Below are 27994 nucleotides of genomic sequence, written 5' to 3'. Positions count from 1 at the left end.
GCCCGCCCGAGCCCGGTACAAAGGAGCAGCGGGAGGGGGAGGATGCTCCAGGCACCGGCCCGGAGCACCGAGGGCAGCCGGACACCGGCAGTGAGTGAGTGAGTGTGGGCATGGCATGGGGGGAGAGGGGAAAGGGGGGCTTTGCCTTGGGGGATGTCCCCTCATCCTGTCTGTCCCCTCATCCTGTCTGTCCCATTTCCAGCCACCCACGGGTGTGGAGCAGGGCAGGGGGGTGCCAGCCCCTTCCCAGCACGGTGCAGACTGCAGTCAAGCCCTTCCCAGCTCAGTTTGGGATGAGTGGGGAGTTTCCCACTCAAGGGGTCCCCTTGGCCATCTCAGGGAGCGAACTGAGACCTCAGCTGGTACCTCCTCATGCCCTCTCTGCTCTGGGGATTTTGGGGGGCAGGATAGAACCTCCACGAGGTAGAGAAGCCCAGCAGCACTGAGCACATGCCTGTGCTGCTGGAAAAGCTGTTCCTGTCCCTCCTGCCTGCCTTTGCCCCTGTTCTTGCCCCTCCTGCCTGCTCCATCCCAGCCCACGCGCAGCAACCCGGCTGGCAAAAATAGTTCTTCTCTTCATCAAAGTTTCAGCCTTTTTATTCCCCCCCTGCCTCTTTCTGTTTATTTCTTGGTTTAAAACCGAAAGCGCCGTGTTCCTTTGGCGCAGGCCAGCCCCAGCCTCTCCAGCAAAATAAATCCCTGCCCCAGCTCACACGGAAATCGCTACGGAATAACAACAAGGGCTGAGAAAGTCCCGCCGCCTTCCCCTTCACCGAGCTTTGTTTGCTCTGATTTATTGCCACCAAAACTTCGGGGCTCTCCCTTCCTGGGCAGGAGGGTTTGGCACCAGCCGTGTTTCCCGAGCTGGGAGCGCTGCTGTTCCCACCCCGTCTCTGGGATGCAGGATGCGTCTCCGGGACAAAGTGCCCCCAGGCCCCTCGGGCATTGCGACATCGGGACGGGTCTGAGCAGGCAAAACTTGGAGGAATTTCCCTATCGCCCCGCTGGGCCACTGGTAGAGCGAGTGCGCCCGCTCTCGGAGCTGCTTACTCAGGCTGGCAACCACAGCAGCGATGCCGGTGGCCACAGCGGGGATGAGTTTGGCACTAAAGGAGGGAAGTTGTCTCCAAAGGAGCCGCAGGAGCAGCGTCAGGGCTGGGCTGGGCCGTTTTGGGAACTGCGATTGCCTTCCTGTAAATGCCCCGTGAGGAAGGGGCGGCTGGAGCTCGCTGGGCACGGACCCAGCTTGGCACAGGGAAATGCTGCTTGCACAAGCCTGGGCACCGGGTGCTGCCTGCGTGGCACGGCCCGACGGGCACGGGCAGGCTCGGGGAAGGGTCCGGGGCTGCCAGAGCTCTGTTCTCAGCGGGAACCCGTCAGGAGCAGTGCAGAGCTGCCTGTGGCTGGCTTCCAGCCTCACCCTGCGGGATGCTGGCTCTGCAGCACACCTTGGTATAACCCCATCCATCCTGGGAGAGCTGCTGGGTGGGCGGGCACGGCCCGGAGGGGTGGGCACGGCCTAGAGCGGCGGGCACGGCCCGGAGCAGCAGGCACGGCCCGGAGCGGCAGGCACGGCCCGGAGCGGCAGGCACGGCCCGGAGGAGCGGGCAAGGCCCGGAGCAGCAGGCACGGCCCGGAGCGACGGGCAAGGCCCGGAGCCGCTGCAGGAGCAGGATTGTGCTGACTTGGCAGCAGCAGCAGCGCTGTGAAAGTGGCTCAGGACAGGACTTGGCCGGCTCCACGTCCTCCTGCTCCGGCCAAGGGTCAGCTGGCATCGCCTCCTCGTGGGGCCCTGGGATTCACAGCCTGGGGACGTTCCTGTCCCCGGGGACTGCAGGGACTGAGCCCCTTCCTGCCCGGGAGCCCCAACCCTCCTGAGATCCAGGCTGCTGCGCCCTTCACCATCTCCTGGTTTTGGCTGAAGTCCTCGGTATCCTTGGCTGGAGGGTGAAAGGTGCCGAATCCTCACGTAGGTGTTTGGTGCTGGCAGAAACCACTGTAGCACAATTAGAATAAATGCTCTGTAAGCATTCATTAAACTTGGGGCTGGGCTGGGCTCTAGGGGATGCTGCCAAGCCCCTCAGCCCTGCAGTCCTGATGGGCACAGGGGGCTGAGCCTGTGGCACCTCTGCAGATGGGCAGGACGTGCTGGGGGGTGCCAGAGCAGGGCACTGAGCTGTGCCTCTGCCACGGTGCCTGAGCCCTTCCTCCCCAGCACTGCAGAGTACGTGCAGAGCGTGGGGCAGGCTGTGCTGGGGCTGCCAGCATGGAGAAAAGGTAAGAGCCATACCACCCTCCTGGCTGGGAGGGCTCCTCCATTGTCCAGCCACCTCAGGGTGCACAGGTTGGTGCACAGGCAGGGTTTCCTCCCTGGCTGAGAGCCACAACCTGGCCATGGTCACAGTGCTGTGGCTTTGCCTCTTGCCCCCAGCCCTGCCCTGGCTCCCTGCAGCCTGGGAGGGCTCTTACTTCAGCTGGTCCTTCCTGGTGCTGTGGCTGGTGGCTGCAGTAAGGCAGGAGGGGCTCCATGACCCCCTTTTCCTTTGCTTTGGCAGCACCATGGCTCAGCCCAAGGGCACAGTGGTCCTGGCCTACAGCGGGGGGCTCGACACCTCCTGCATCCTGGTGTGGCTGAAGGAGCAGGGCTACGATGTTATCGCCTACCTGGTGAGCTCTGGGCTGTCCCTGGGGGTGCAGGGGGTGCAGGGCCATTGGTCTGGGGGGACAATGGGGGTCCTGCTGTGTGTGTGTGCTGTGGTGGTGACCCTGCTCACACTGGTTAACCATGGCCCAGCTCACTGCTGCTCTGCTGAGCTGCCAGCCCTGTGTGGCACAGCCTGTCCCTGCCAGCTAATGACCCTGTGCTAATGAAGGCAGGGAATGAGGGCAGAGCCAAGGGGCTTGGCAGAGCAGGGCATGGCCCTGAGATATCCAGCTCAGGGAGTGGAACTCCCCTCCTGCCCATCCTGGGTGTCCTCAAGCCCAGCCACCACAGATTCTGTCACGCCATGCACAATGCCCTGTGCCAAACTGGGCTTGCTCTGGGTTTTGTGGCCTTGTTTCACACTGAGTCTTTTTTTTGTTTTCACTGCTTCCAGGCCAACATTGGGCAGAAGGAAGATTTTGAGGCAGCACGAAAGAAAGCACTGGCACTGGGGGCCAAGAAGGTAACGCGGTGTCCCTGCCCTTGCTGCCCACCATGGGGGTCTCACACACCCCAGAGAGGGGATTGTACCCATGAGAAATCTCTTCTCCAGAGGATTTGCCCCAAAGCCTTTTAGCAGCACTTAGGAAAAGAGAAGCAAAGAGATTTTTGCTGCACTGTTCTTAAAACTGCAGAGTGGATTTCCCCTGCAGCAGGCAGCCCTTCCATCAGGGTCCCTCTGCTGGCAGGTTTACATCGAGGACGTCAGCAGGGAGTTCGTGGAGAGCTTCATCTGGCCGGCCGTGCAGGCCAACGCGCTCTACGAGGATCGGTACCTGCTGGGCACGGCCTTGGCACGGCCCTGCATCGCCCGCGGGCTGGTGGGCATCGCCCAGCAGGAGCGAGCTGCCTACATCGCCCACGGGGCCACGGGCAAGGTGAGCAGGGCACACGGGCACCGGGCAGGGAGGGCTCCTTGTGCTCGGCTGGGGGAGCTGCTCAGTCTGCAGGGCGAGCTGGGGGTGCCGGGAGGGGTGCATGGGGTGTTTTAGGGGATCTGTGCAAAACTCAGCTGTGTTTCAACACTTCCTCCTCGCTTCTGGGATTTCTGTGCCCAATTTCGGTTCCGTCTCGCTGTTGGGAAGGTTGGAGTCACAGCTGAGGGTCTGGCAAGGATTTCAAAACGCTGGGGCTGCCCGGGCCAGGAGCCAGCTGAGACTCCTGGCCAGCACAACCCGACGTGGTTAGGGGAGTCCTGGAATTGCTGCGACTGTCCCTGTTCCTGTCCCCAGTTCTGGCTCTCCTGGCCCCTGTCCTCGTTCCTGTCCTTATCCTGGCTGTGCTGGTCCCTGTCCTGATTGTTTCTGTCCCGGCTGTGCCAGTCCCCATCCTGGCTGTGCCGGTCCCTATCCCGGTTGTTCCTGTCCCTATCCCGACTGTGCCAGTCCCTATCCCGGTTGTTCCTGTCCCTGTCCCCATTCCTGTCCCTGTCCCGGCTGTGTCAGTCCCTATCCCGTTTGTGCCGGTCCCTATCCCAGCTGTCCCCGTCCCCGCAGTCCCCGCCGGCCGCAGGGAGGACACTTTGCCGCTAGAGGCAGCCAGAGACCGCGGATAAGGGATGCTCGGGGCCAGCCCGTTCCTGGAGAGGGGGAATCCCCCTCGGGGAGCGTGGTGGGGCCGTGGGACCTGCGGGACGTGGCCGTGGGTCACCCTCAGCGCGTCCAGCCCCTGCCGGGACACCTGGGACAGGTGAGGGTGAACCCAGGAGCTGCTGGGTGCCTCCTTCTCCTCCTCCCACAGCCCATGCCTTGGGCTAGGGTGAGGTCTTGGGGGTCCCCACGGTGGGGCCTCTGCTAGAAAGGGGATGTTAAATGCAGCCAGGAGAGTGCCAAGCACCCAGGAGATGGGGCAGAGGGACAGCTGAAGGGACACATGACAGGAATTACTGTCTCTCCTGCTGCAATCAGGTCCCTACACCCCTTTCTGTCCATCCTATCCATCCCCACCAAGCTTTTCTTGAAAAGGTGCCCTGGATTAACACACCCCCACCGCCACGGTGTCCCCTCTGCCCCCAGGTGCCACCAGTCCTCCCTGCTGGCAGGGTGTCGTGGTTTGGCCTGCGACATTTCCAGCACCCCAAAAAGCTCACTTCCTCTCAAACCACGACACAGGGGCACCCCCGGTGGCTGCTCTCCCCGGGCCATTAAGCCGCGGGCACCGGCAGGGACGGACGGACGGACTGCCGGTAACTCGAGCCGGCTGCGGAGCCTCAGATGGGACCATCTGGGGTGTGGATCCCGCTGCTGCCGAGCAGATGGACAGTGCCGGGCCCGGGAGGGAGCTGAGTGCTCTGCTGGATGTGTGTAATAGTCCTGTGGGAATGCCCAGCCCGGTGTAAATGTATCCTCAGGCCCACGGCAGGGAATGGGGGTCCTTACACCCCGTGGTGAGGGTGGAAAATACATCTAAGTGAGTGCTATTCCCTTGGAAGTGCTTGTAATTCCCAGCCTTCCTGCTGCTCCCTGCCCCTTCCCAGCTACCTGGACTCATTAGTGGGATCTAATCAGCAATGGACAATTAAGGTAAAGGGAGGTTTGGAGCTGTTTAATGATGAGTTTCTGCATCCCTCTGCTCACTGTGGTCTTACCCCCACCTTGCCGTCTTCCTTCTTTGTCCTTTGGGAGAAAAAATACCCAAATCTGGTTTGAACACACACCAAGAGCTACAGGAAAGGTGGCTTGGGGTCCAAACCAGCCATGGAGATGGACCAGGAATGATCAGGATGGAGAATCCTTGCCCTCTGTGCCCAAGGTTTCCAACACCACCAGGGGAGCTGTGGCAGGAGGCAAGCAGCTCCTCAGAGGCTGAATGCGAGTGTGTGTGTCTCTCACACCCTGGGCTGGGGTGACCCCTCAGCACCTCCTTTCCTGTTCCAGGGCAATGACCAGGTTCGGTTTGAGCTCAGCTGCTATGCCCTGTGTCCCAAGATCAAGGTAAGGCACCCAAACCCATCCTCTGCGGGGCTCCTGCCCCTCTGCAGCTGCTGGCAATTCTGTTTTAACACCCATGCAAACGGCCCTGCCTCACTTTAACAAGCCACCAGCTGCACTCAGCCACGTTTTGGCATTTCAGGGGGCTGTAATGATCCTTAATTGACCTATTTTTACCCCAAACACCATGAGGCCACAGAGAAGGCAGCACCAAGGCAGCTGCTGGCTAATCGATGCTGCCTGTTTCCCTCTGCATCCAGTGCCTGGTTAGGGTCGGGGTTTGGTTTACTCCCACCTTGTGCTGGGAGATTAAATTTCAGCTGGGGGAGCAACACCCTGTGGGTCTTGGCTCCCAGGGGCTACAAGAGGGCAGGGGATTCTCATCTCCTGCTCTCCTGCCAGGTTGTTGCACCATGGAGGCTGCCTGAGTTTTACCAGCGCTTTCCTGGCCGCCGTGAGCTGATGGATTATGCCAAGGTAGGAGCTGGTGTGGGGTAGCCACAAGATGCCCAGGGCAGCAAAAGGTGTTCAGAGTGGCTGTGGAAGCTCAGGGTAGGCCTGGGATTGTTGGAGTGACCATGGGATGCTCAGGGCCACCACAGGATGCTCACCAGGCTTGGCAGGTGACAGCAGCACACCCTGCACAACATCCCTGCAGCACCACTCAGGAGCCTCCTGGTCAGAGTTTCCCCCACCCCCCTTTCCTCTATTTCTTTCTCTCCTTCCTTTCTAAAAGCCCCATAATTACCTGGCTATTAATTGTAACCCTCTTTCCAAGGAAACGGGTCCCAGCTCCCTGACTTGTGTAACAGACAAAGCAAATTCATTCACCTTTGTTGTCCCTTCCTTTTTGAAGTACAAGTTACAATAAAACATATTAGAAGTTTTGCATCAGGTTTTTATGTGCCCACCAGGGTACCTTTCTTTTTTAGCGACTCCATGGAAATGCTTGACAACTCAGCTCAATCAATCAAAAGGGAAAAGTCAGCTCTGTGCATAAACCAGAAAATTGCTTCAGTTTTTAAATAGCTGCCACTGGAGCTGCCTGGGTAATCTCAGGGAAGGAGAGGTGTGGAGCTGGAGGGATGTGGCGTGGGGTGAGGAGCCCTCTGAGCCCATTAGGGCTGCCAGGAGAGCATGGTGTGTTGAGGATTGTGTTTGCCATCTGCTGCTGTATTATGAAGGGGAGAGTTTACGAGAGCTTTCCATATGTTGCCAAACAAATTGTCAAATAGGGCAGTTATTAAGAGCACCGTGGTTTTATTATATGGAAAATGGAACATGTGTTTTGGGGTTGGGGGTTTTGTTTGGTTGTGGGGATTGTTTTGTTTGTTTGGGAAGGGGGAAGAAGGGAAATGAAATGGGTTGGGGCCCCATTCCATGAGCAAAAGGTTGTGGGTGAGGGTTTAAGTACTTTTCAGTCTTTAGTTATCTGTAACAAAAAAAAAAAAAAAAAAGTGGTTTCCTTTCTTTTTCATCCTGAGAAGAGGGGGATGCATGGCCAGGTCCTTTGAGCACATGCATGTGTCACCTTGGTGCTGGGGGAATTGGAAAATTATGATTTTGGGTTCCATTGATGCCAGGGAAAGTGAGGCTCTGTTTCACTGTGGAACAGCTCTCTCCATGGGTTTGCTGCCCAGGGGCTGAACCCAGCCTTGCTCTGGCAGCAAATCTGTGCCAGTGGCTGCTTCATTCTCAAACCTTGATGAGAGCAGCCAGACTCCCCTGGGTGCTGCCCCAGGAATAGCCTGGCCACAGGCAGAGCCAGGTGAAGCTGAGAACAAAATCCCTCTTTGGTGGTGGCACCTTTGACTCCTGCAAAGGCTGCCTAGGCTCTGTAGGTGTTGGGTCTGGACTTGGAGGATCCTCTGTGAAACGGGGTGAGGATGGGTTGGGGAGCACTGGCTTTCCCAGTTACCAGGAGAGAGCTGGCAGAGGGCACAAGGATGCTCAGGATCACTGGAAGATGGATTTGTACACCCCAGGTGAGGTGGGTGTGCCAATGCTGGGTCTCTTCTCACAAATAGAAGATAGGACAAGAGGAAATGGCCTTAAGCTGTGCCAGAGAAGGTCTAGCTTGGATAATGGGGGTCTCAGCAGGCCCTGTTCTGGAATTATTGTGGGGAACCAGCAAATCAGAACCCATGAGCCTGAGGCCATGTCCCCCCAGGAGCAGGGCTGAGTCAGTCCCTCTACAGCATGAGGAGATCTCAGAACCTTGTTCCCACCTCAGGTGGTGGTTTGAGGGCTATGATGCAACAACCACGAGCATTTCCTTCCCCTGTTACTGGCCAAACAAGAAATGTCCCCTCAGCCCCTGCTCCTGTCCCCAGCTGAGCCCTTCACTGAGCCCCTGCTGTGGTGACACTGCAATGCCAGAGCTGCCCAGGCTGTACAGACACATCAAGGCTCAGTGGGAGCTGCTGTCCCCATCCCTGCCATGCCACGGCTGTCCCATAGCCAGCACATTGTGGCTCAGTGTCCCTGCAGGGTGGGTGATGTCCCCACTGGCTCCAGTTTCAGCCTTGCTGCCGTCACCTCTCCCGCTAATTCCCCCACGTATTCACCTCGTTTTCACAGGCAATTTCCCCCATTGAAGTGTCAGTGGATAAATGGCAGGCTGGTGACCTCGTTAGGGAGCTGGGCTCTGCTGCAGTCCTGCTGGCCAGGGAGCTGCTCTGGGGCCACACATCCCTGAGCATGGTGTGCTTGAGGTGCCCTGGGCACTGAGCCTGCCTGGGGTGTGTCTGCTTCACCAAGGGTTTGCACCAGGCTGTGAGGATGTGCTGCTGTCCCCTCAAGACACAGCATTGTCCTCTGTAGGCTCTAGAGCATCCTGTGGGTTTGGGGACACGGATCCCAGTGTCACCTCCCCTTGCTGAGAAGCCTGGCTGGGGGAATTGCAGAATCATGAACACCTTGAGCTGCAAGGGACCCATAGGTTCATCAAATTCAGCTCCTGACCCTGCAAATGACATCCCAACAATCCCACCACACACCTGAGAGCATTGCACCATCCTGGCCCTGGAGCTGGGAAAAGCAGACATCATCTGTGCTGGTATCCCCATCTCTGGGGTTCATGGGGTGCTCTGGGGCCCCTCCTCAGCCTTGGCAGGGCTGGGATGGCCATTCTCCCCCACCCAGCCACACTGTGTCCCTGATGTCCCTGTTGGGCTGGCCCTTGTGTTGGCAGCTGGTGTTGGTCAAGGACATGGGAGTGCACCTCGCTCTGTGCTGCCCTGCTGGTGCCATGGGCTGTGCCTCTGTGCCTTTGGGGCTGATCCTGCTGGGAACTAGCCTCGATGAGGGCTGGCTTTCCCTGCAGGCTGTTTTACCCCCATTCTCCCTTTCTTGGCAGAAACACGGGATCCCAGTGCCTGTGACACCTCAGACACCCTGGAGCATGGATGAGAACCTAATGCACATCAGGTGAGGAGCTGGGCAGGTGGGGACTCCCATGAGGCGAAGACCTGGGATCTGCAGCCCAAATCCCCTCCAACCCACATGTCCAGAACAGGCACATCCATTGCCCCAGGCTGCCCCTCCACATGCTGACCACACCAAATCCTCCATCCTCCCTTTCTATCTAATTGTCCACATTCCACATGGCAGCATTCATCTCCTGGACTCTCCTAAGCCCAGCTCTCCTCTCAGGGCTGCTCTGGAAATCCTTAACGTGTTCTTATGTCCATCCTCATGGGGTGGGTGGGAGCGGGGGTCTCATCCCGGTGGCTTTTGGGGTTGCAAAGTTGCAGGTGCTGCAGTGACCTCTCTCTCCCTCCTTCCTGCCTGCTGCAGCTACGAAGCCGGGATCCTGGAGAACCCCAAGGTAATCAATCGATCCCGGCAGCCGCGGGTCGGGGGCGTCTCAGGGTGTGTTTGCAGCCTAATTGGAAATTTCACGGCGGGGCCGCCCGGGGAGGTTCCGCCACCGCCCCCGGCGCGTTCATTGCCAGCTTGAACAGGGGACGGGACCAGGGTGACACCGGAGGGGACAGAGTCGCGGGCTGCGTGAGATGCGGTGCTGGTGACGGGTGGCAGAGGTTCGGGGTGTCCCTTGCAGCTCGCCCAGCCCTCCTCGCTCTCCATGGGGGTAAAACCTCCCGTTGGGTGGGTGGTGGTGTCGGACACCCTGTGGGCGTCCATGGGGCCACCAGCTCTGGTACCAGCAGTGACCAGGGCCCGGTGACAGCGCCACATCCCCGGCCGTGCCCGCGGTGCTGCATCCTGGCGCTGCCTGCGCCGTTCACGCTCCAGCGGGTCCCCGGCCCGGCCGCTGTTTGAACTATCTATTTAAGCTATCTATTTAAACTATCCATCAGGGCTAATTAGACAGCCCGGGAGAGGAGGGGAAGGCGGGCGCAGAGCGAGCGGGGCCGCTGGAGCTCCGTGCCCGCAGCCGCTCCCGCAGCGGGGCTGACGCGTGCCTGCGCCGGGCAGCGAGGAAGAGGAAGGTGAAGGTGGAGAGGGGGTCCCGCTCCTCCTCTGGTGCCCTCCCGAGGGGTGTCTGTGGGTCACAGCCGTGTTCCTGTGGGGTCTCCTTACAGAGAGTGGTTGGCACAGGGACGGGCGTTCAGGGCTTCAGCTGAAGGTGGCACGGGCCTGACCCGTGCCCATCCCGAACCAGAGGCAGCACCCAGCGCCTCTACTCTGCCCCGCACTCCCCGGGCTCTGCTAAACCCGTTCCCTTCCCAAAGCTGTGCCCTGACCCCATCCGGAGCATGCCCTGCTCGGGCACCTCACCCTGGGACTGTGCTGGGGATGGCTTCCCGGAGCTGTCCCTGTCGCTGCTGTCCCCTGCCCGGCCCGGGAAGCGGTGCTGGGCACAAGGTGGCCCTGGCAGGATCCGGGGTGCCAGGCACGGCGGGCTCCCCTCCCCAAACCCCCGGGACCTGCCAAACGCAGGGATTTGAAAGCAGATGGTTGAGCTATTTTCTGCCTCTGTGAGGCCCGATTGAAGGGCAATGAGGCAGCTAATGTGGAGAAAGATAGAAATTTACTTGCTTTAACTTCATATGGCACTCTGAAAGAGTTCATTCAGTCCCGGGCACAACAATATCAGCCGGATGAATAAACCATTTGCGGCATCGATAGCTCTGCATCATGGTTTACTTCATGGACCATTTGCTTCCAATTTCTTCTCTTCTTGCCCCGTTTTTCTTGCTTCTTTCTTCCCCCCTCCCTCTCCCACTTTCCACACACTCTTCCCTTTTTTCCCCCCTTTTTCCCCCCCCTTTTTTTTCCCCCCTCTTCCCTTTAAAGATGACATTGCAGGACTAGCCCCCCTGCGGGGAGGGATAAATAGAAGGCATTGATACACTGCAACAAACTATTTGTCATTTGAACTGTGCTTTTAGGAGAGAGAATAAAAAGAGGACAGACTCACACCGTAATGATGGAATGCAAGCCAAATGTCACTTTTATTTCTATTTAGTTATTTTATTTAATAGGGGTTTTCATAGTTGGCTCGGAAAATTGGAAACTACCTGACTTTGACTTCCAATGTTTAGTAAAGAGTTTTTAATACTTTCCGGTCTTTTTTCTCCCACCCCCTTCCACCTTTTCCTTTTGAACTCAAAGTTTTTCATCATCTCTCGCAGGTTCATCTAGTTAATAAGTGTGATCAGGGCTAGGAAAGGCCAGACGATGTAAAATTGAAATCCACAGCCCGTGTAATCTGTGCGTGGGGGCACGGGGGAGATGAGCCTGCCTGCCAGTGCCTGTCCCTTAAAACGAGGGAAAGGGACGAAAATGGCATTAAATTGGAACCGAGGAGGGGTTTGCTGCAGGGAGTGCTTGGGTGGCTGTGTCTGCATTGCCAGGACTGGTGTTGGGATGTGCACCCCGAGGTTTGGGGTGAGGCAAGGGGTCCCCCCAGGTTGGAGGGTGGGATGGGGTTCCCTGGCAGCTGTGTGGGGTTCCTTCAGGGGCTGGCAGTGCTTCAGCAAATATAAATATGTTTGGACAAAAAAAAATTTGAAGTTTTCACTAAAATTCTTGTTGCCAGCCTGGAAAAAATTTAGATGAAAACTTCTGCTGTAGAGAAATTACTTTTCCATTTAAAAAGCTTAAATTTTTTAGAAGCAATCACTTTTGGATGGATTATTTGAGGCTTTTTTCCTAACTTGCTTTATACCTTATCGGTTTTTTTCCTTGCTGGAATGCAAGAGAAGGGAGGAAAAGGGACATTTAAAGGTTCCTTCCATCCCAAACTACTCCATTATTTGATTAAGTGAGCAGAATTGTGGTTTAAAAAGGAAAAGAGGAACGGGGAGAACGTGGGCCAGGCATTGGGTGGGTGAGTGCAGGCAGGGCCTCCCTGCCCAGAGATAACCCAGTTGGGCAGAGCGGGAGCTCTGGGTTAGTAGGAAATAAATACCAGTTTGCCACCTTCAAAAGGCTGCTTGACTCTCCATGGTGCTGCAGCACCCCGGCTGCTCTGTGCCCCCATTCCCCCTCCACCTCCTGGAGCTGTGGCTGGCTGGGGAGTCCCTCTGGAGGCAGCAGTTTACAAACACACATCTGAAAGTATTTTGGGGTCAGCCGCATCATGGGTGAGTGCTGAGGGGCCATGTGAAATTGCAAAGCATTTGTTCTCCGGGACGGAAAGCTTTTTTATATTACATTTCCCGGCCCCCACCCCCCTTCTGGCACGCACTTCAATTGCAGCAATTCACCATCGGCACCCGAGCCTCTGCTGGCCTGGCTCTGATGGAGATAAGATGCCTCTTCCCTATAAATCTCAGAGAGAAAAAAAAAAAAAAATATATATATATATACATAAAGGTTGATGTGCTCTGAAATGGGTTTTTGCTTTGCTGCTCTATTTCCCCCCGTGTGTATTAACCCCGGGGACAGCATGAAAGAGCCGGTGTGCCGGGAGCACCTGCTGGGGTCAGGCCGCCTCATCAGCGTTTTCGGTCCGTGCCGGATGGGCCGGGCCGGTGCGGGGCTGTGCGGGGCCCGCCCGCGCCCTGCTTTTCCCTGCCTGACTTGCTTCTGCTCAGCCAGCCCGCCTCCAGCTGCGGGGGCGGCGGAGGGAAAGATGAGATCAAGTTGAGGGGAAAAATTGGCTGATTCTGCCAACCCCTTTGTTCCCGGGGCCCCCGGTAAGCGCCGGTGCTGCGCCGTGCTGGTCCTGTGCCTGTGATTTGGGATGGGGGATGCACCCCTGGGATGGGTGATGTGATTTGGGATGGGGGATGCACCCCTGGGATGGGTGATGTGATTTGGGATGGGGAATGCACCCCTGGGATGGGTGATGTGATTTGGGATGGGGGATGCACCCCTGGAGGGGGATGTATTTTGGGATGGGGGATGCACCCCTGGGATGGGTGATGTGTTTTGGGATGGGGGATGCACCCCTGGGATGAGGGATGTGATTTGGGATGGGGGATGCACCCCTGGGATGAGTGATGTGATTTGGGATGCGAGATGCACCCCTGGGATGGGTGATGTGATTTGGGATGGGGGATGACCATGGGTGATGTGATTTGGGATGGGGGATGACCCCCTGGGATGGGTGATGTGATTTGGGATGGGGGATGACCATGGGTGATGTGTTTTGGGATGGGGGATGCACCCCTGGGATGAGGGATGTGATTTGGGATGGGGGATGACCCCCTGGGATGAGGGATGTGATTTGGGATGGGGGATGCACCCCTGTGATTTGGGATGGGGGATGCACCCCTGGAGGGGGATGTATTTTGGGATGGGGGATGCACCCCTGGGATGAGTGATGTGATTTGGGATGGGAGATGCACCCCTGGGATGGGTGATGTGATTTGGGATGGGGGATGCACCCCTGAGAGGAAGATGTGCTTTGGGATGGGTGATGTGTTTTGGGATGGAGGATGTGCTTAGGGATGGGGGATGCACCCCTGCAGGAGGATGTGGTTTGGGAAGGGTGATATGTTTTGGGATGGGGGATGCCCCCTGGAATGGGAGATGGGCTTTGGGATGGGAGATGCACCCCTGGAAGGGATGTAGTTTGGGATGAGGGATGTGCTTTGGGATGGGGGATGCACCCCTGGAATGGGGGACGTGCTTTGGGATGGGGGATGACCCCTAGGATGAGGAATGTGTTTTGGGATGAAGGACGTGCTTTGGAGTTGGGGCTGCCAGCAGTGTTGGCCATGGCAATGCCACCGACTCTCCCTCTTCTCTCCCTCTCCTGCAGAACCAGGCTCCTCCCGGGCTCTACACCAAGACCTGTGATCCAGCCAAGTCTCCTGACACCCCAGATGTGCTGGAGATCGAGTTTGAGAGGGGTAAGAGCCTCCTTGCTGCCAGGCCCTCGTCCCTGGGTCCCCAAGCCCCACTTCCCACCCAGGACTGGGGTTCTTGGGCAGATGGGTGGCCCTGACTCTGCCATTGGGGCAGAGGATGGTGCAGCACCACACCAGGGCTCTTTGAGGTGTGCAGAGGGTCTGCTCAGATCCCAGGGGCTTTCTGGGACCCCTCCGAGGGTGGAAAAGGATCTGAGCTCCCTCACCTGCCACCAGGGCACAGTGGGCACAGGGTCCCCTGTCCTGCAGGTGGCTCTGAGGGCATGCAGGTGATGCTGGCCAGGTAACAGCTGGGGAGCTGCTCAGCAGGGTTTGGCTGCTGATGCCATCGTGGAGGAGACAGGGACGCTCCACTGCATCCTGGGGACACAAGGCAGGGCCCAGCACCGAGCAGGGCACACTGAGCAGCATCTCCACCTCTGCCAGCCGCAGCCATCCCCGTGCCACCACCCACCCTGGCAGCAGTGGTGAGCCCAGCACAGGTTGGGGGGAGACCCTGCAGGGAGGGGACACCCCCTCCCCACTGCCAGCTCCCTGCTCCATTATAACGATCCCCCTGCGAGGAGCAGCCCCCCTCCCGGCAGCCCATTCAGCCCCTAGTTAATTTATTTGAAGTTTTAATCTAATTATTAACTATTTCAAAGGCTAAGCAGCTTTCAGCAACAACAGCCCCGACGTTGTCGGCTCTTCGCCGAGCGGACCCCGGCCAATATCCCGGTGGAGGATGAGGAGAGAAAGAGCCGGGGCGAGGGGAGGGCGCGGGCTGGGGGGGCCCACGCCGAGAAGCAGCTTAAGGTTCATTATTGCCGCGAGTTTACATTTAATAGCAATTTACAACTGAGTTTATAAACCCCTGGAAAATAGGGGGTTTAAAGGGGGGGCGCTGGGGGGGAGCTGACAGCCCCCATCACTAGACAGGGCTCTTGCGGGCGCCTATATAATAAAGACTAGAAAGGGAGGCATTGAGGCTGATTGGCAACTGATAGTGCGTTAAATGGTAATGAGGAGGGCAGATGGAGGGGGGATTAAGCCTCCAACTCCGCACCGCTTTTCTTTGTGGGCTCCGCAGCCCCCTTGTCAGCTTCCTAATACATTTATTGCTCATTTCACACCGCTAAAGAAAAAATGCCGCTTTCTATTCAGCATCCCCCCCTACCCCATCACCACCACCACCACCACCACCACCCCCCTCTGCTTTGCTCCTGCCCGGTGCCCTTAATAAAAAAAATAAAGAAAAAATAATCCAAAAATATTAAGGAGGGGGTAAAGAAAGAAAGAGAAGGTGCAATAATGAATTCATGGCGGGGAGCGCCCCGCCGCGGGGTGCGTGTGCGTGCGTGTGCGAGCAGCCCGGGCTGGGGGTCCCCCCAGACACCCCCCGTGCTGGTGAGAGGAGGAGGGGGGGACACACATTTGTCACTCTGTCCCCCCTCCCCAGCAAGGGCTGGTGGGACAGAAGGTGCAGCGCCGTAAGACAATTGCGGAGCGTGAAATTCAATTAGTTAAGGGCCTGGTTGCAATTTCACAGGCCCTAAAAAAAAAAGAGAGAGGGAGGAGAGAGAGGAAAAAGAGGGGGGGGGGGTGACGTTTTTATGGCCTTTTATTATTTATTTATTTCGCTCCTCTCCCGAGGTGGGTCCCCCTCCCCTCGCCTCCCCCTCGCACCAGCTTGGATATGCCTTTTTAAGAAGTTATTTAGAGTTCATATCTGTCACATCTATTTAACGCCCACGGGGTGATGTTCCGGGGGGATCCTGACACCGGCTGATGCTGCCCATCCTCTGTCCCCGCCTCTGCAGGTGTCCCAGTGAAGGTCACCAACACTGGGGACGGAGCCACCCGTTCCTCGGCGCTGGAGCTCTTTGTGTACCTGAATGACATCGCGTGAGTGCCACCCTGTCCGGCCAGCAGAGGGGACAAGGACAGTGTCCCCAGGACACCCATAGTGGGGTGGGACCCTTCTGCCACCCTGTCCGGCCAGCAGAGAGGACAGGGCAGCATCCCCAGGGCATCCATAGTGGGGTGGGACCAGGATCTCACATCCTGGTGAGGCCAGGGATGGTGGCCAGCGATGGGATGGTGCCAGTTGTGCCATAAATGCCAGCAAGCAGAGCTGGGCACCAAGGGTATAAATACCTCAGGGTTTTGTTCACTGGGAGTGAGAGGATTAAAAAGTCCTCTGAGCATTTTCTGGGCTGCCTGTGTGCCCCAGCTGCCCTGCCCACTGCAGGGCACCTTTTACTTGTTCTTGTCCCAGCTCAGTCCTGGACCCCCTGCTCTCACATCTTGCCCTGCCCTGTCTCCCTGAGAGGGCTCAGTGTCCTCTTCGTGTGGAGAGTTGACTTTTTGGGGGAATGGAGACCTGCTGGCCAGGTTCACTGCCCTTTTCTATTCCTGTCTCCACAGCAGCAGCTCCTTTGGGGTTTTCTTTCCATGTGCCACCCCATGCCTGGTTTCTGCTGCTGCTGGCACAGAACCATCCTCAGGAGTTTGCCCAAAAATACAGCAGCACCCTTGAGGGCACCCAGAAGGGCACTCACTCCTCCTAAGTGCCACCCAGTCCTGGCCATCCTCCTCTGTGCCTTTATCCTGCTGGTGGTGAATGGGAATGAATTTTTCCACTTTATTCACTTTTTAAATGGTTAATAAGTGGTTTTAAAAGTACTTTGGAAATACAGCTGTCCCATGTCCTGTCTCCTTTCCCAGTTTATTTTCCAGTGGCCAAAGTTCCACGGCTGCCTGCAGCACTGGTAGCCCCAGTGACAAGTGGTGGAGAGAAAAATTAATTTCCTTCTCATCTACTTTATCCTTGTCCCTGCTGCTGCTCAGCAGTGCTGCCCAGAGGCTGGCCTGCTGCCATTTGGGGTTTTTCCCCATTGTCCACCCCTTTGACCCACACTGGGGCTGGGACTGCTGCAACCTCCCTTCTCCTCACAGGGGCAAGCACGGCGTTGGGCGCATCGACATCGTGGAGAATCGCTTCGTGGGGATGAAGTCCAGAGGTGAGAGCACGGCCCTGAAAAGACAAAAAAATGGGGAAACCATGGTGGGTGCTCAGTAATGCTGGGGTGCTGTGGTTCAGGTCACACCAGCAGTCTCAGCCTTTGCCTCCCCATCAGCTTTTGGCAAAGATTTTCCCGTGACAGGGACTCCTTGTTGCTCTTTAATGAGAGCAGTTTCCCACTCACTGCCACTGCTGGCACCAGCCTGGGGTCCCAGTGCCCCCAGGTGAGACCTGTCCCCACAGCAAACACACCAGGCTCAGAGCTTGTGTGAGGATATGCTCATGGAAGGTCCTGGGTGGTGCCAGACTCTCCAATACCTGTACAAACCACAGGAGGCTGATGCAAATTACTGTTTTGATTTTTTTAAAAAAAGCAAATATTTGATTTATCCATGCATTTTTGAGTCTATGTCTCCTAATATTGATCTTCCATTGAGATCAATTTCATTGGAAACCTCTGGAGGCAGCAAGCTGCCTAGTGCAAAAGTAAGTGAGGAGGTGGCTCAGCATCATTTCCCAACTCCTTGCTCCAACTCTTTTGTTTTAAATCTTGTTAATGCTTAATTAGATGCTTCCTTTCTTTAAACTTGCCCTCTGTGCAGGACAACAGCAAATATTTTGGTAAGACTAAGCCTGTGGTGTTCCTCCCCACCACAGAACAAGAAACAAAACCCTAAATCATTTGATCTGAGTTTAAATAATCAAATTGAAACCAAAAGAAGGAAGTAAAAAAAACCAACCCCAACCCGCACACACCAGCCTGTGCATTTGCATTCAGGATGCTGAGTAATTTGTCAAAATCTGCTTTATTTTTTTAAGAGCCACTGACACGCTCTAGTGACCCTTCCAGCATTTAATAATTCCTCCAAAGCCCATTTATCTGTCATGTCTGTCTGCTGTGTGACACCACCAAGCGATTGCTGCGCCAGGGAACCGGGGGGTCTGGGCCAGCCCTGCAGGGAAGAGACCCTGGGGTGGCTCCCTGTGGGGATGAGACCTTGAGGAAGCCTCCCCCCATTGCTTTGAGCAGGATCCCGCCCCTGGTTGGCTTTTTGGGATTGAGAGAAACCTCCCATAAATGTGTTATGCAGGAGGGAGGGAGAGTGGGATGGAGCAGGCCAGAACAGAAGGGGGCTGTGGGCGCCTGCTCTCCTCCAGGGTTTTGGAATGTTTTGGATGTGACCTGAGTGCATTTTGGACCCCAAATGGATTTAGTATCAGTGGTGCAGGAGATGGAAGCTGGGCTTAGAGGAGAGAATCCTTTAAACCCAGCAGTGTGAAGTTGCCCCACAGATTTGGGGCCGAGCGATCACTGCCGCGCTCCTGCACCATGGGACCGGGCCAGTCCTGCAGGGAGGAGACCCTGGGGTGGCTCCCTGTGGGGATGAGACCTTGGGGAAGCCTCCCTGCCCTTGCTTTGAGCAGGATCCTGCCCCTGGTTGGCTTTTTGGGATTGAGAGAAACCTCCCATAAATGTGCTCTGCAGGAGAGAGGGAGAGTGGGATGGAGCAGGCCAGAACAGGAGGGGCTGTGGGCCCCTGCTCTCCTCCATGTTTTGGAACTCAGGGTGTGACCCCACCACTGCCTGGAGCATTTTGGACCCCAAATGGATTTAGGATAAGTGGTGCAGGAGATACTACTGGGATTTAAAGGATTGTCTCCTCCAAGCCCAGCTCCTGTGAGGTTGCCCTGCAGATTTGGGGCCGAGCGATGGCTGCCGTGCTCCTGCACTGCGGGACCGGGCAAGCTCTGCAAAGAGGAGACCCTGGGCTGGCTCCCTGTGGGGATGAGACCTTGGGGAAGCTTCCCCCTTGCTTTAAGCAAGATCCTGCCCCAGGTTGGCTTTTTGGGATTGAGAGAAACCTCCCATAAATGTGCTCTACAGGAGAGAGGGAGAGTGGGGTGGAGCAGACCCAAAGAGGAGGGGGCTGTGGGCACCTGCTCTCCTCCAGGGTTTTGGAACTCAGGGTGTGACCTGAGTGCATTTTGGACCCCAAATGGATTTAGGATCAATGGTGCAGGAGATGGGAGCTGGGCTTGGAGGAGACAATCCTTTAAACCCAGCAGTGTGAGGTTGCCCTGCAGATTTGGGGTTCTGCAGGGGAAACTGAGGCACGGGCAGTAGCATGGCCAGAGCCTTCCCTGTGGTGGAGGTGGCAGTGAAGGTGCCTCCTCTTCCTCATCTCCCAGTCCCAGGAAGTGAGAGAAGAGGAAAAATTCATTTGCATTGATTTTTACTAAGCTCCTAATTGGACTTCGTTAAGGCCTAATGGGCGAGGGGGCACGGAACCGCTCGCAGCCTTTCAAGCCAAATTAACTCGGGTTTGCCCTATTTGTTTTAGTGGCAGGAGGGTGGCTAATTACGGGGTGCCAGGGTCGAGGGCACGGCTGGGCCGGGGGGCACGGCCCTGCCTCTGCCTCCCGCTCACATCCTCATTATCAAATTATCTTTTTAACTCCGAAGGGGGGCTAATTAAGTGAGGTAAATGAAATCAGTGGGGAGGAAGAGGGAAGGAGGGGGACGGCCGCTGCCAAAAGCCGAGCGCTGCCTGTGGCTGGGGCTTTTCCTCCCCTTGGCTCCCTCCTTTTTTCCTCCTCTGGATGCGCTGAGCTGATGGAGGAGAAAGTGGAAAACCCTTTCCCTGCAATGAGCACCAAACTGGGCCTGATGGCTCAACCTCAGTCCTGGACCAGGGGTGGAAATTTGGGCAGCATTTTCCCATGGGCACAGCATCCCCCTGTCCTTCCCCACATCCCTTCCCGTTCCCGGGATGACGTCGGGAGTGACAGCCTGCACTCAGCACAGCAGAATTGCTCCGATGGAGGTGAAGTGACAGCCGAGGTTACAAATTAGAAAATTTTAAGTAGCGGCAGCTGTCTCCTTCGCTGCCTTCCTCCCTGTCCCCCCTGCTCCCGTCCCCCCTTCCTTAGCAGTAATTATGGGGTGATTGAAGCATCGTTGGGCTGCAGTGCTGACACCTCTGTCTTTTTCCTGTAAACATGGGGAGAGGAAAATAGACACTTGGAGATTGCGCGAGTGTCACTTTGAAGGTGTCTCTTGTCTCCTCGGCAGAGGCTGGAGAGTGGCTGTCAGCTGCCCTCCCCTCTGCCCCAGCTGACACGCTCTGGTCCTGTCTCCCAGCACCCCCAGATGGGCAGGAGGTGGGGGTCAAGGCAAGTACCCAAACCTTCAGCCCAAACTGGCTTTAACAGCCCTAAGGGGAAGGTGAGGGAATATTAATTGTAATTGTTTTAATTGTGTTAGTGGAGGGCTCAGCTCCACAGTGAGGGGCTGGAGCAGCTCCCTGTGCCCCTGTCACTGCTGTGCCCATGGGGTTTGGTGTTAACTTGGCTGTCTGCTCCCACATCCTGAGGGAATGGATGTTTGGTGAGCACCTGAGCTGCACCATCACTGGGGTGGCTGCAGAGGAGGGGCTGCTCTTCTTTAAGACAGTCAGGCTGTGGTCCTGTAGGATGCTGAAACCATGGGCACTGCTTGGCATGAGGTGTGATGGACGAGCCTTGGGCTGCTGCCCTTGTGGCTCCTGTTGTGTCTGTGGGACTGTGGCCACACTGGCACAGGACATGCTGAGCCTGTGCCACTCTCCAGGGCACTGAGAGAGCAGAGCCTGGTGAAGCTCTGAGCCCTGTGGGCTCCCCTCAGCCTCTCCTGGGGCTGGGGCTGGTTGGGGACACATCCTCTTCAGTGGGGACTTTGTTCCCTTTGCCATTCCCATGACTGCACCACAGCAGCTGCCCAGCATTGCTGTGGGCAGGCAGGGGACAGGGACATGCTGCTGTAGCAGCCCTGGCTGTGGGGTCATACCCTGAGTTCCACAGCCCTGGCTTGGGATGAGGTGTGATGGAAGAGCCTTGGGCTGCTGCCACAGCCCTGGCTGTGGAACTCAGGCTGTGACCCCACCACTGCCTGGAGCATTTTGGACCCCAAATGGATTCAGGATCCATTTAGGATGTGCCCTGGCAGTGTGCAGGAGATGGGAGCTGGGCTTGGAGGAGACAACCCTTTAAAGCTCACAGCCTTTCCCATCGCGCACTCACAGCCACACCAGCTCAGCATTTCCCCACAATATTTCCACCTCCATGGACGGCAGAACCGCCTGGCCACGCTCGCGTTTAAACACCACGCACACAACAAGCCTCGAACGGCTAGAACAAAGGAGCAGCACGCCAAAATAATTAAACACCCTCCATCCCCAGGCCTTGTGCAGCAGGAAGGGCCTGGGGGGGCCCTGCCAAGCCTGAAGGAGTTGCCCTGGCAGCCCCAGGTAGCTTCGCTGGCTCCCGGCAGCCGCGGGGAGAGGAGGGCACTGTGCGCTCCCCATGCCTGTGCCCCGCTCGTTCTGCTAATTACAGGTTTTCAGCTGCAGACCGTTGGGCACGGATGGGTGGGGGGATCGGTTCCCAAACCCTGTCATTTATCCTCGTCAGAGTGCCTCTTCAAAGAGGGGAATCTAGAAATTTTCTCCGCAAGGTGCGGAGTGGACTGTCTCGGCCCCAGCATGAATATAATGACAGATGCATTTTACAGCGAGCTGAGACTGAATGCGCTCGACCACGGCTCCTTCTGTCAGCCAAGTCATTATTTTTTGTCATTTGCTGACAGTTTTGGTCTCATTCGTTTCTCTCTCTTTTTCTGCTTTTCCCCCTGCCTGGAAAAATGGCTAGGTATCTATGAGACCCCAGCAGGAACGATCCTGTACCATGCACATTTAGATATCGAGGCCTTCACCATGGACCGGGAAGTGAGGAAAATTAAGCAGGGGCTCTCCCTGAAATTCTCAGAGCTGGTGTACAACGGTAGGTGCAGTCCAGTCCTGCCACAGCAGCCTCCTCCTCATCCTCCCTCCTTGCTGCTGGAGCTTACAGGTCCCTTTGGTGGTGAAATTGAGGTGTGGGTTTGGAGGCTGCTCCTGGGCAGAAATGTGGATTTGGGCTGGGCAAAACCCCACACTGTGCCTGCTTTCCTGTCCAGGGAGCTCTGTGCCTGCCTCTGGGAGGCAATGCCATATTCCATGAGGCTGGTTTATGGCATCTCTCCCAGCCCAGTGCCACCACCAGCACATTTGATTGGTAATTCACCATCCTTTTGTCCCCTCTCATGTCACCTTTCCCCAGCTCTCCCCTCCAATCCCTTCCACCTCTGCCTTTGCCTCCTATATCTGGGGTATGGGGTACCCAAACTTTAAACTTCAAACCCTGCTGTGGCATTTGGAGCTGGAGAGCTGTCCCTGTGCCCTGGCAGTGTGGCACAGGAGACTCTGGAGTGTCCCTGAGCCCTGGCAGTGTGGCACAGGAGGCTCTGGAGTGTCCCTGAGCCCTGGCAGTGTGGCACAGGAGGCTCTGGAGTGTCCCTGAGCCCTGGCAGTGTGGCACAGGAGGCTCTGGAGTGTCCCTGAGCCCTGGCAGTGTGGCACAGGAGGCTCTCTCTGGAGGAATGGAGGGTCCTGGCTGTGCTATGTGGTGCACAGCCCACACAGGGGCACTGCGGGTTGGGGCTCCTGCTCTGGGACAGGACAGCCCTGCCTGGAGAGGGCTGGAGCCATGAGGAACGAGGGGATAGGGGCTCACCCAGCAGTGAAGCTCTGTGTCCTCCCTCTGAGCAGCAGCCACAGCCCCAGACCGTGGGTTGAGTTTAGGGGGTCACAGCTCAGAGTTTCCCCTGTGCCCTGGCCTGGCACTCTGGGGGGAGAACCAGCTCTGCCCTGGGGGCTGCTCCATGGATCCACCCTGATCCAGGCCCTGGTGCTAAGCTGAAGGAAGTGGGATTAGCCCATAATGCCCTGAGCAGGCTCAAAGCCCCTCTGCCCACCACTGGGTGCTCAGAGCTGTCACCCCTGCAGGCCCCACAGCAGGACATTCCTGTCCCATGGCCAAACATTTGTCAGTCACTGATTTCTCAGCCTTCCAGCTCCTCCTCCCATCACTTCAGGGGTCTCTAACCACTGGGATGGGATGATTCCTGTGGGGTTTTCAACGGGAAGATACCCTGAAATAACCTGATTTTGGGAGCTCAGGCTTTGGGCAGCAGCAGATCAGTAGGGCTGGGTCAGGCTTTTCTCCCCTGCAGTTTCTGTGCCAGTGTTTGTCACCTTCCCCTCCAAGGACATTCACTCTTATATCTTCCTCAGCAGCTGGCATTTAATGCCTGAGCCCCTTTGCTGCTTAAATCACATTTTAGTGCCCTGACAGGGGCTGGGGGAGCCTTTGGCACCTTCCTTTTGGATCACAGCCCCTGCTCTCATTCGTTCTCCAGTGCCACTCTTGCCTCTGGCCATTTTTATTAGACTTTGACCTGGCCTGCCATTCTTTTAACTATTTTTTTTTTTTTTTGTAGTTCAGGCATAAACCTATTTGTTTGTTTATTCCTAACCACTGGCTCGTCGTGCAGCCACCAGGTTAAAAAGCCACTGAGGAAATCATGGTTTAAATTCTCCCTCCCCACCCCTGCCAGGCAGAGGCTGCTGTTTCCTTGGCTCCACGTGTTGAATCCCCAGGGATTCCCAGCTTGGTCCAAGACTCCCCTGCCAGCCAACCCTAAATCCAAGGAACAACCCCAGCAAGGTGCAAAAAGCACCCGTGGGTCCCCATGCCCAAGGCCAGGCTTTCAAGCTCACCTTCTTTTACCACCTCATTATTGCAGCCAGTCCCGTTTTAAGGAGAATTAGTGTTTATCTTCCCCCTGTTCCTATTGATCCCATTGTGGAGGGGTGGCTTTGAAGCCGTTCCCTCCTTTCCAGGTGCGGAAATGCCATTGTCCCCCTGCCTGCGCCGTGATTAGGGCAGGATGGTGGGGAGGTCATTAAGGGGGATCGCTTCCAGTGTCTGCAGTGGGGGGTCGGGAGAGGGGGGGACGCTTCCTCCCACCTGGAGCTGACAGAGGCAGGATTTAAGCAGCTGGTTATTATTTTAGTGTGTCTGGGGTTTATTTTTACAGGGATTTTTTTACATCAATGCTGCTAGTTGAAGAGTTGCACTTGGAGGGTGGGGACCAAAAAAAGGAGTGGGGTTGCTACTGGCATGGCAGTGTTGATTTTAGGGAAGGGGTCCCCAAATCCTCCAGTGTGGAGCAGCTGAGGGGGGTCAGTTTAGTGGTGAGGGGCTGCAGGACCATGGTGCTGTGCCTTGGAGCAGGGGGGATGAGTTCAGAGAGGTGAGTTTGGTGGTGAGGGGCTGCAGGACCATGGTGCTGTGCCTTGGAGCAGGGGGGATCAGTTCAGGAGGTGAGTTTGGTGGTGAGGACCATGGTGCTGTGCCTTGGAGCAGGGGGGATGAGTTCAGAGAGGTGAGTTTGGTGGTGAGGACCATGGTGCTGTGCCTTGGAGCAGGGCCACACCGACCCCAGGGACAAGGCTGCAGGATACAGCCCTGCTCAGGGGCTGCTCAGGCCAAACAACAAAAGAAATTATTTGTTTCTTTAATGGCCTCGGCCCCAGAGCCCAGCTGGGAAGGGAAAGGTGAGAGGGCACTGGTGTGAGATGGGAGAGATAAAAGCAGGGCATGCCTGGAGGGCGGTGAATGGGCTCTTTCTTCCTCCACCTCTATCTCCTTCTGCATCTCCCAGGCTTTATTCCGGGTCTCCCAGGACTCCCTGGCTAATAACCCTGCCTAGGGACAGGAGGGGCGTGGGGGTGGCAGGCAGGGCACGGCCCCTCCATGCACCTGCAGTGCCCCAGCTGCTCCCCCAGGATGTGTTTGGGGGGCTGGGGTGTGATGCACATCACCCCAACACCCAGCTCAGGGCATTTGGGCTGCCAGGGGCTGCTGTCCCCCCTGGAGCCAGCCAGTGCTGAGGGGGTTTCCCTTCCCAGAGCTGCTGGGGGTGAGGGGTTCCTGCGGGGCTGCAACCCCTGAGCAGTCTGCCATTTGGGGCAGACCCCTACTCTGCCCATCCCAGAATGGCTCATCCCTTTCTTGGGGGGCTGGGAGCTGATCCCCCCCCATTTCTGTGTCCATCTGTCTGTCTCCACCCGACCTTCCCAAGATGGTGGTGTTTGAGTGGCAATTTCATACCTACTTAACAAACCTTTTCATCTGCATGATCACCCCTGCCCAGAAGAGCTGGAACAAGGATGGCCCCATGGCCTATTCCTAGTTTGTTCCATCATCTTCCATCCTGAGGGGCAGCGAGGAGAAGGGAAACACCTGAGATCTCCATCCTTCATGGCTCAGCCTGTGTGTGAATCCCAGGGAAACACCTGAGATCTCCATCCCTCATGGCTCAGCCTGTGTGTGAATCCCAGGGAAACACCTGAGATCTCCATCCCTCATGGCTCAGCCTGTGTGTGAATCCCAGGGAAACACCTGAGATCTCCATCCCTCATGGCACAGCCTGCTTATCCCAGCGTTTCATTTCCTCACCCAGTCCTGCAATCGCATCCCTTCCCCTGGAAATTACCTAGGCTCTGCCTTGTAAGGCTTAACCTGGGGACCACCCTAGGCTGCCCTGGGGTCCCGGGTCCCTCTGGCCTTCCCCAAGCCCCTTTGCTGATCCCATCTCATGTCCTCAGGCTTCTGGCACAGCCCTGAGTGTGAGTTCCTGCGGGAATGCATCGGGCGCTCGCAGGAGTCCGTGGTGGGCACCGTGCGCCTCTCTGTCTTCAAGGGCCACGTCTACATCCTGGGCAGGGAGTCCCCACGCTCCCTCTACAACGAGGAGCTGGTCAGGTGAGTGGGGCAGGAGTGACAGTGAGCTCCCCTTCCCCATCCCCATCCCATCCCATCCCATCCCATCCCATCCCACCCTTCCCCATCCCACCCTTCCCCATCCCATCCCATCCCATCCCATCCCATCCCATCCCATCCCATCCCATCCCATCCCATCCCATCCCATCCCATCCCCACTGGCACAGGTGACACAGCTGAAGCATGAGCCATGTTTCAAGTCAATATTGGGGGTTTTTTTTCCCCCTCTGGCTTTTCCCTTTTTCTTCGTGTTGTTTTCTCGCTTGCTCGCTCCCCCCTCAGCCCTCCCTCAACTCCTTTCAATCTCTCTAAACACTTTATAAGCCATAAATACACCCGAATGAGTTTAGATCAGTCGGAGTCAAATTATCTTCTCTCTTTCTCTTCTCTGGCTTTTTTTCCCCCCTTTCCCTCCCCCTCAAAATCAACAGCTCCTAATAATCCATCCCAACCCTTCATTATGCTTTGCACTCTCACTTGGAGAGATTAAATGAATAAAGTATTAAAAAAAAAAAAGGAAAAAAAAAAGAGGGAAGAAAAAAAAGGAGGATGGAGGGGGGTGGGACGGAGGAAAAAGAGAGAGGGAGAGAAAAGCAGGGGCACTTATTCTCCCTGCGTCTCCAACCATTTTCCTTTTCTTTTTGATTTCTACATCGCTGGTTTGAAAGCCTTTGAGTGACGGCGTCACAGGAACCCGAGAGAAAGCTGTGAGAGGCAGAGCTGTGTGGAAATGCCTCTGCACAGTAGGTAGAAAGTAACGTAATTATAGAGCAGGTCAGAACCACTCGAATGAGCAAAAATAAAAGCACAGAGGTTTTTCTGTAGCCCGTCAGGGGAGGTAAAATCGTTGTAAACTCTTTTTTTTTAATTTTTTTCTTCTTTATTTCCCTCCACTTCCTGCTTTAAGGTTTGTGGTTTCTGGGAAATGAGCCGTGTGCTTTGGGGATGTAGGAAACTGTTGGGAGCTGGGATTCAGTGGGTGGCTGCTGCCTTGGGAAAGGGGATGTGCTCTGAGGAATCATTGCCAGGTCCATGAACCCCCACACCAGTGTGGGGCTGTCCCTGCCTGCCTGGAGCCCTGTTTGTGCCTGGGGCAGTGCCTCCTGCCCAGGATCCCATCCCTTTTCTCGAGCCAAACCTGTAGGATTGCTCTGGAACAGGGTGAGCATCCCTGGGCAGGGCCAGAGCACGGGGAGGAAGGCTGATGGTGGAAAGGTGATGATGATGGAAGGGTGATGATGATGATGGAAAGGTGATGATGATGGAAGGGTGATGATACAGTGAAGGACCAAGGAGGGGATTTTGGGGCAGTGTTCCTGGCAGGGCCTCTGCAGCCTGGGCATGGCAGATCCGTGTGCCCCTTCCCCAGGGGCTGGCAGGGACCCTGCCCTGAGCCCCTCACAGTGGATGAGGGGGCAGCAGCAGGGCAGAGCAGCCAGTCTGGGGTCCCCCAAACCTTCTCCTTTCCCAAAGGGCAGCCCAGGTTCCCCTGGGAATCCCATGGCAGTGACAGAGCCTTTCTCTCCGCAGCATGAACGTGCAAGGGGACTACGAGCCCGCTGATGCCACTGGCTTCATCAACATCAACTCCCTCAGGTCTGTGGGGTCCAGGGGGACCCTCCCCAGCACCCCGGGGCTCCCCCACCCTCACTCAGGCTCTGGGGGTGATCCAAGCCCCCTTTGCAAGCAGTGGGGTGCCACCAGCCCTGCCAGTACCAGCCCTGTATAATTGCAGCCTTCCCCAGCACAGCCAGCCTCGTTATTTTACTTATTTCTCAGACCCCTCCCAACTCCAGGGCTGTAAAACACGCTGAATTTACATAATGGGCTCTTAATTTTTCCTTTGCCTGTTAACAGCTTTGTTCTCCCCGATGCTCCGTGTCCCCCCCGACTCCTCTAAGATTAATTACATTATCTCGTGGGGGGGAAAAAAATAATTAAACTGTACAGGCCTTAACAAACGCCTGCTCTTCACGCCCCCTCATTCTGCTTAAATTAATTGAAAGGAAATGTGTGTTCTTACTGTTAATTTACAATTAATTTTTTTTTTTTCTAATCCCGGTTTCCAGGCTGAAGGAATATCATCGTCTCCAGAGCAAGGTCACCGTAAAGCAGGATGAATAGCAATCAATGCCTCCCGCTCCCCTTTCTAATTTCTGGAAGAAGTAGCACTAATTGTGGTGGCAATTGGTAATTGTAACTCGTCTCCCTGGAGCGGAGGTGACGGCTTTGTTACGGGGCTGCAAGTGAAATGCAATCGGAGGGGGAAAAAAAAATGTGTTTGTCCATCGGAGGAGAAGTGGGGAAAGAAATAAACCCCGGCCACGCGCGGGTCCGGCATGGAGAGCCGGGCTTCTTTGCTTCA

At 56.4% G+C, this 27994-nt stretch overlaps 1 protein-coding gene across 4 annotated transcripts; it reads left to right on the top strand.

The window, feature by feature from the left end:
* The first annotated feature begins 1 nt into the window (after position 1).
* Positions 2-27994, top strand: ASS1 (argininosuccinate synthase 1). Of its 4 annotated transcripts, none has more exons than XM_058818286.1 (15): positions 2-98; positions 2556-2667; positions 3099-3167; positions 3394-3582; positions 5581-5637; positions 6037-6111; positions 8993-9063; positions 9433-9463; positions 13814-13904; positions 15722-15806; positions 16860-16924; positions 21613-21744; positions 25455-25611; positions 27160-27225; positions 27699-27994. In XM_058818286.1, the coding sequence occupies exons 1-15, from the start codon at positions 43-45 to the stop codon at positions 27751-27753; spliced, it is 1311 nt and encodes a 436-aa protein (XP_058674269.1). In that variant the 5' UTR covers positions 2-42; the 3' UTR covers positions 27754-27994. The 4 variants fall into 4 exon arrangements, with proteins under 4 accessions (XP_058674269.1, XP_058674272.1, XP_058674270.1 ...); XM_058818287.1 differs by having other exon boundaries at positions 27-94; XM_058818288.1 differs by lacking the exon at positions 2-98 and adding an exon at positions 1814-1969.

This window comes from Ammospiza caudacuta, chromosome 21 (genome assembly GCF_027887145.1).
Source record: "Ammospiza caudacuta isolate bAmmCau1 chromosome 21, bAmmCau1.pri, whole genome shotgun sequence".
NCBI lineage: Eukaryota > Metazoa > Chordata > Aves > Passeriformes > Passerellidae > Ammospiza > Ammospiza caudacuta.
This window is presented reverse-complemented; position numbering and strand designations above follow the sequence as displayed.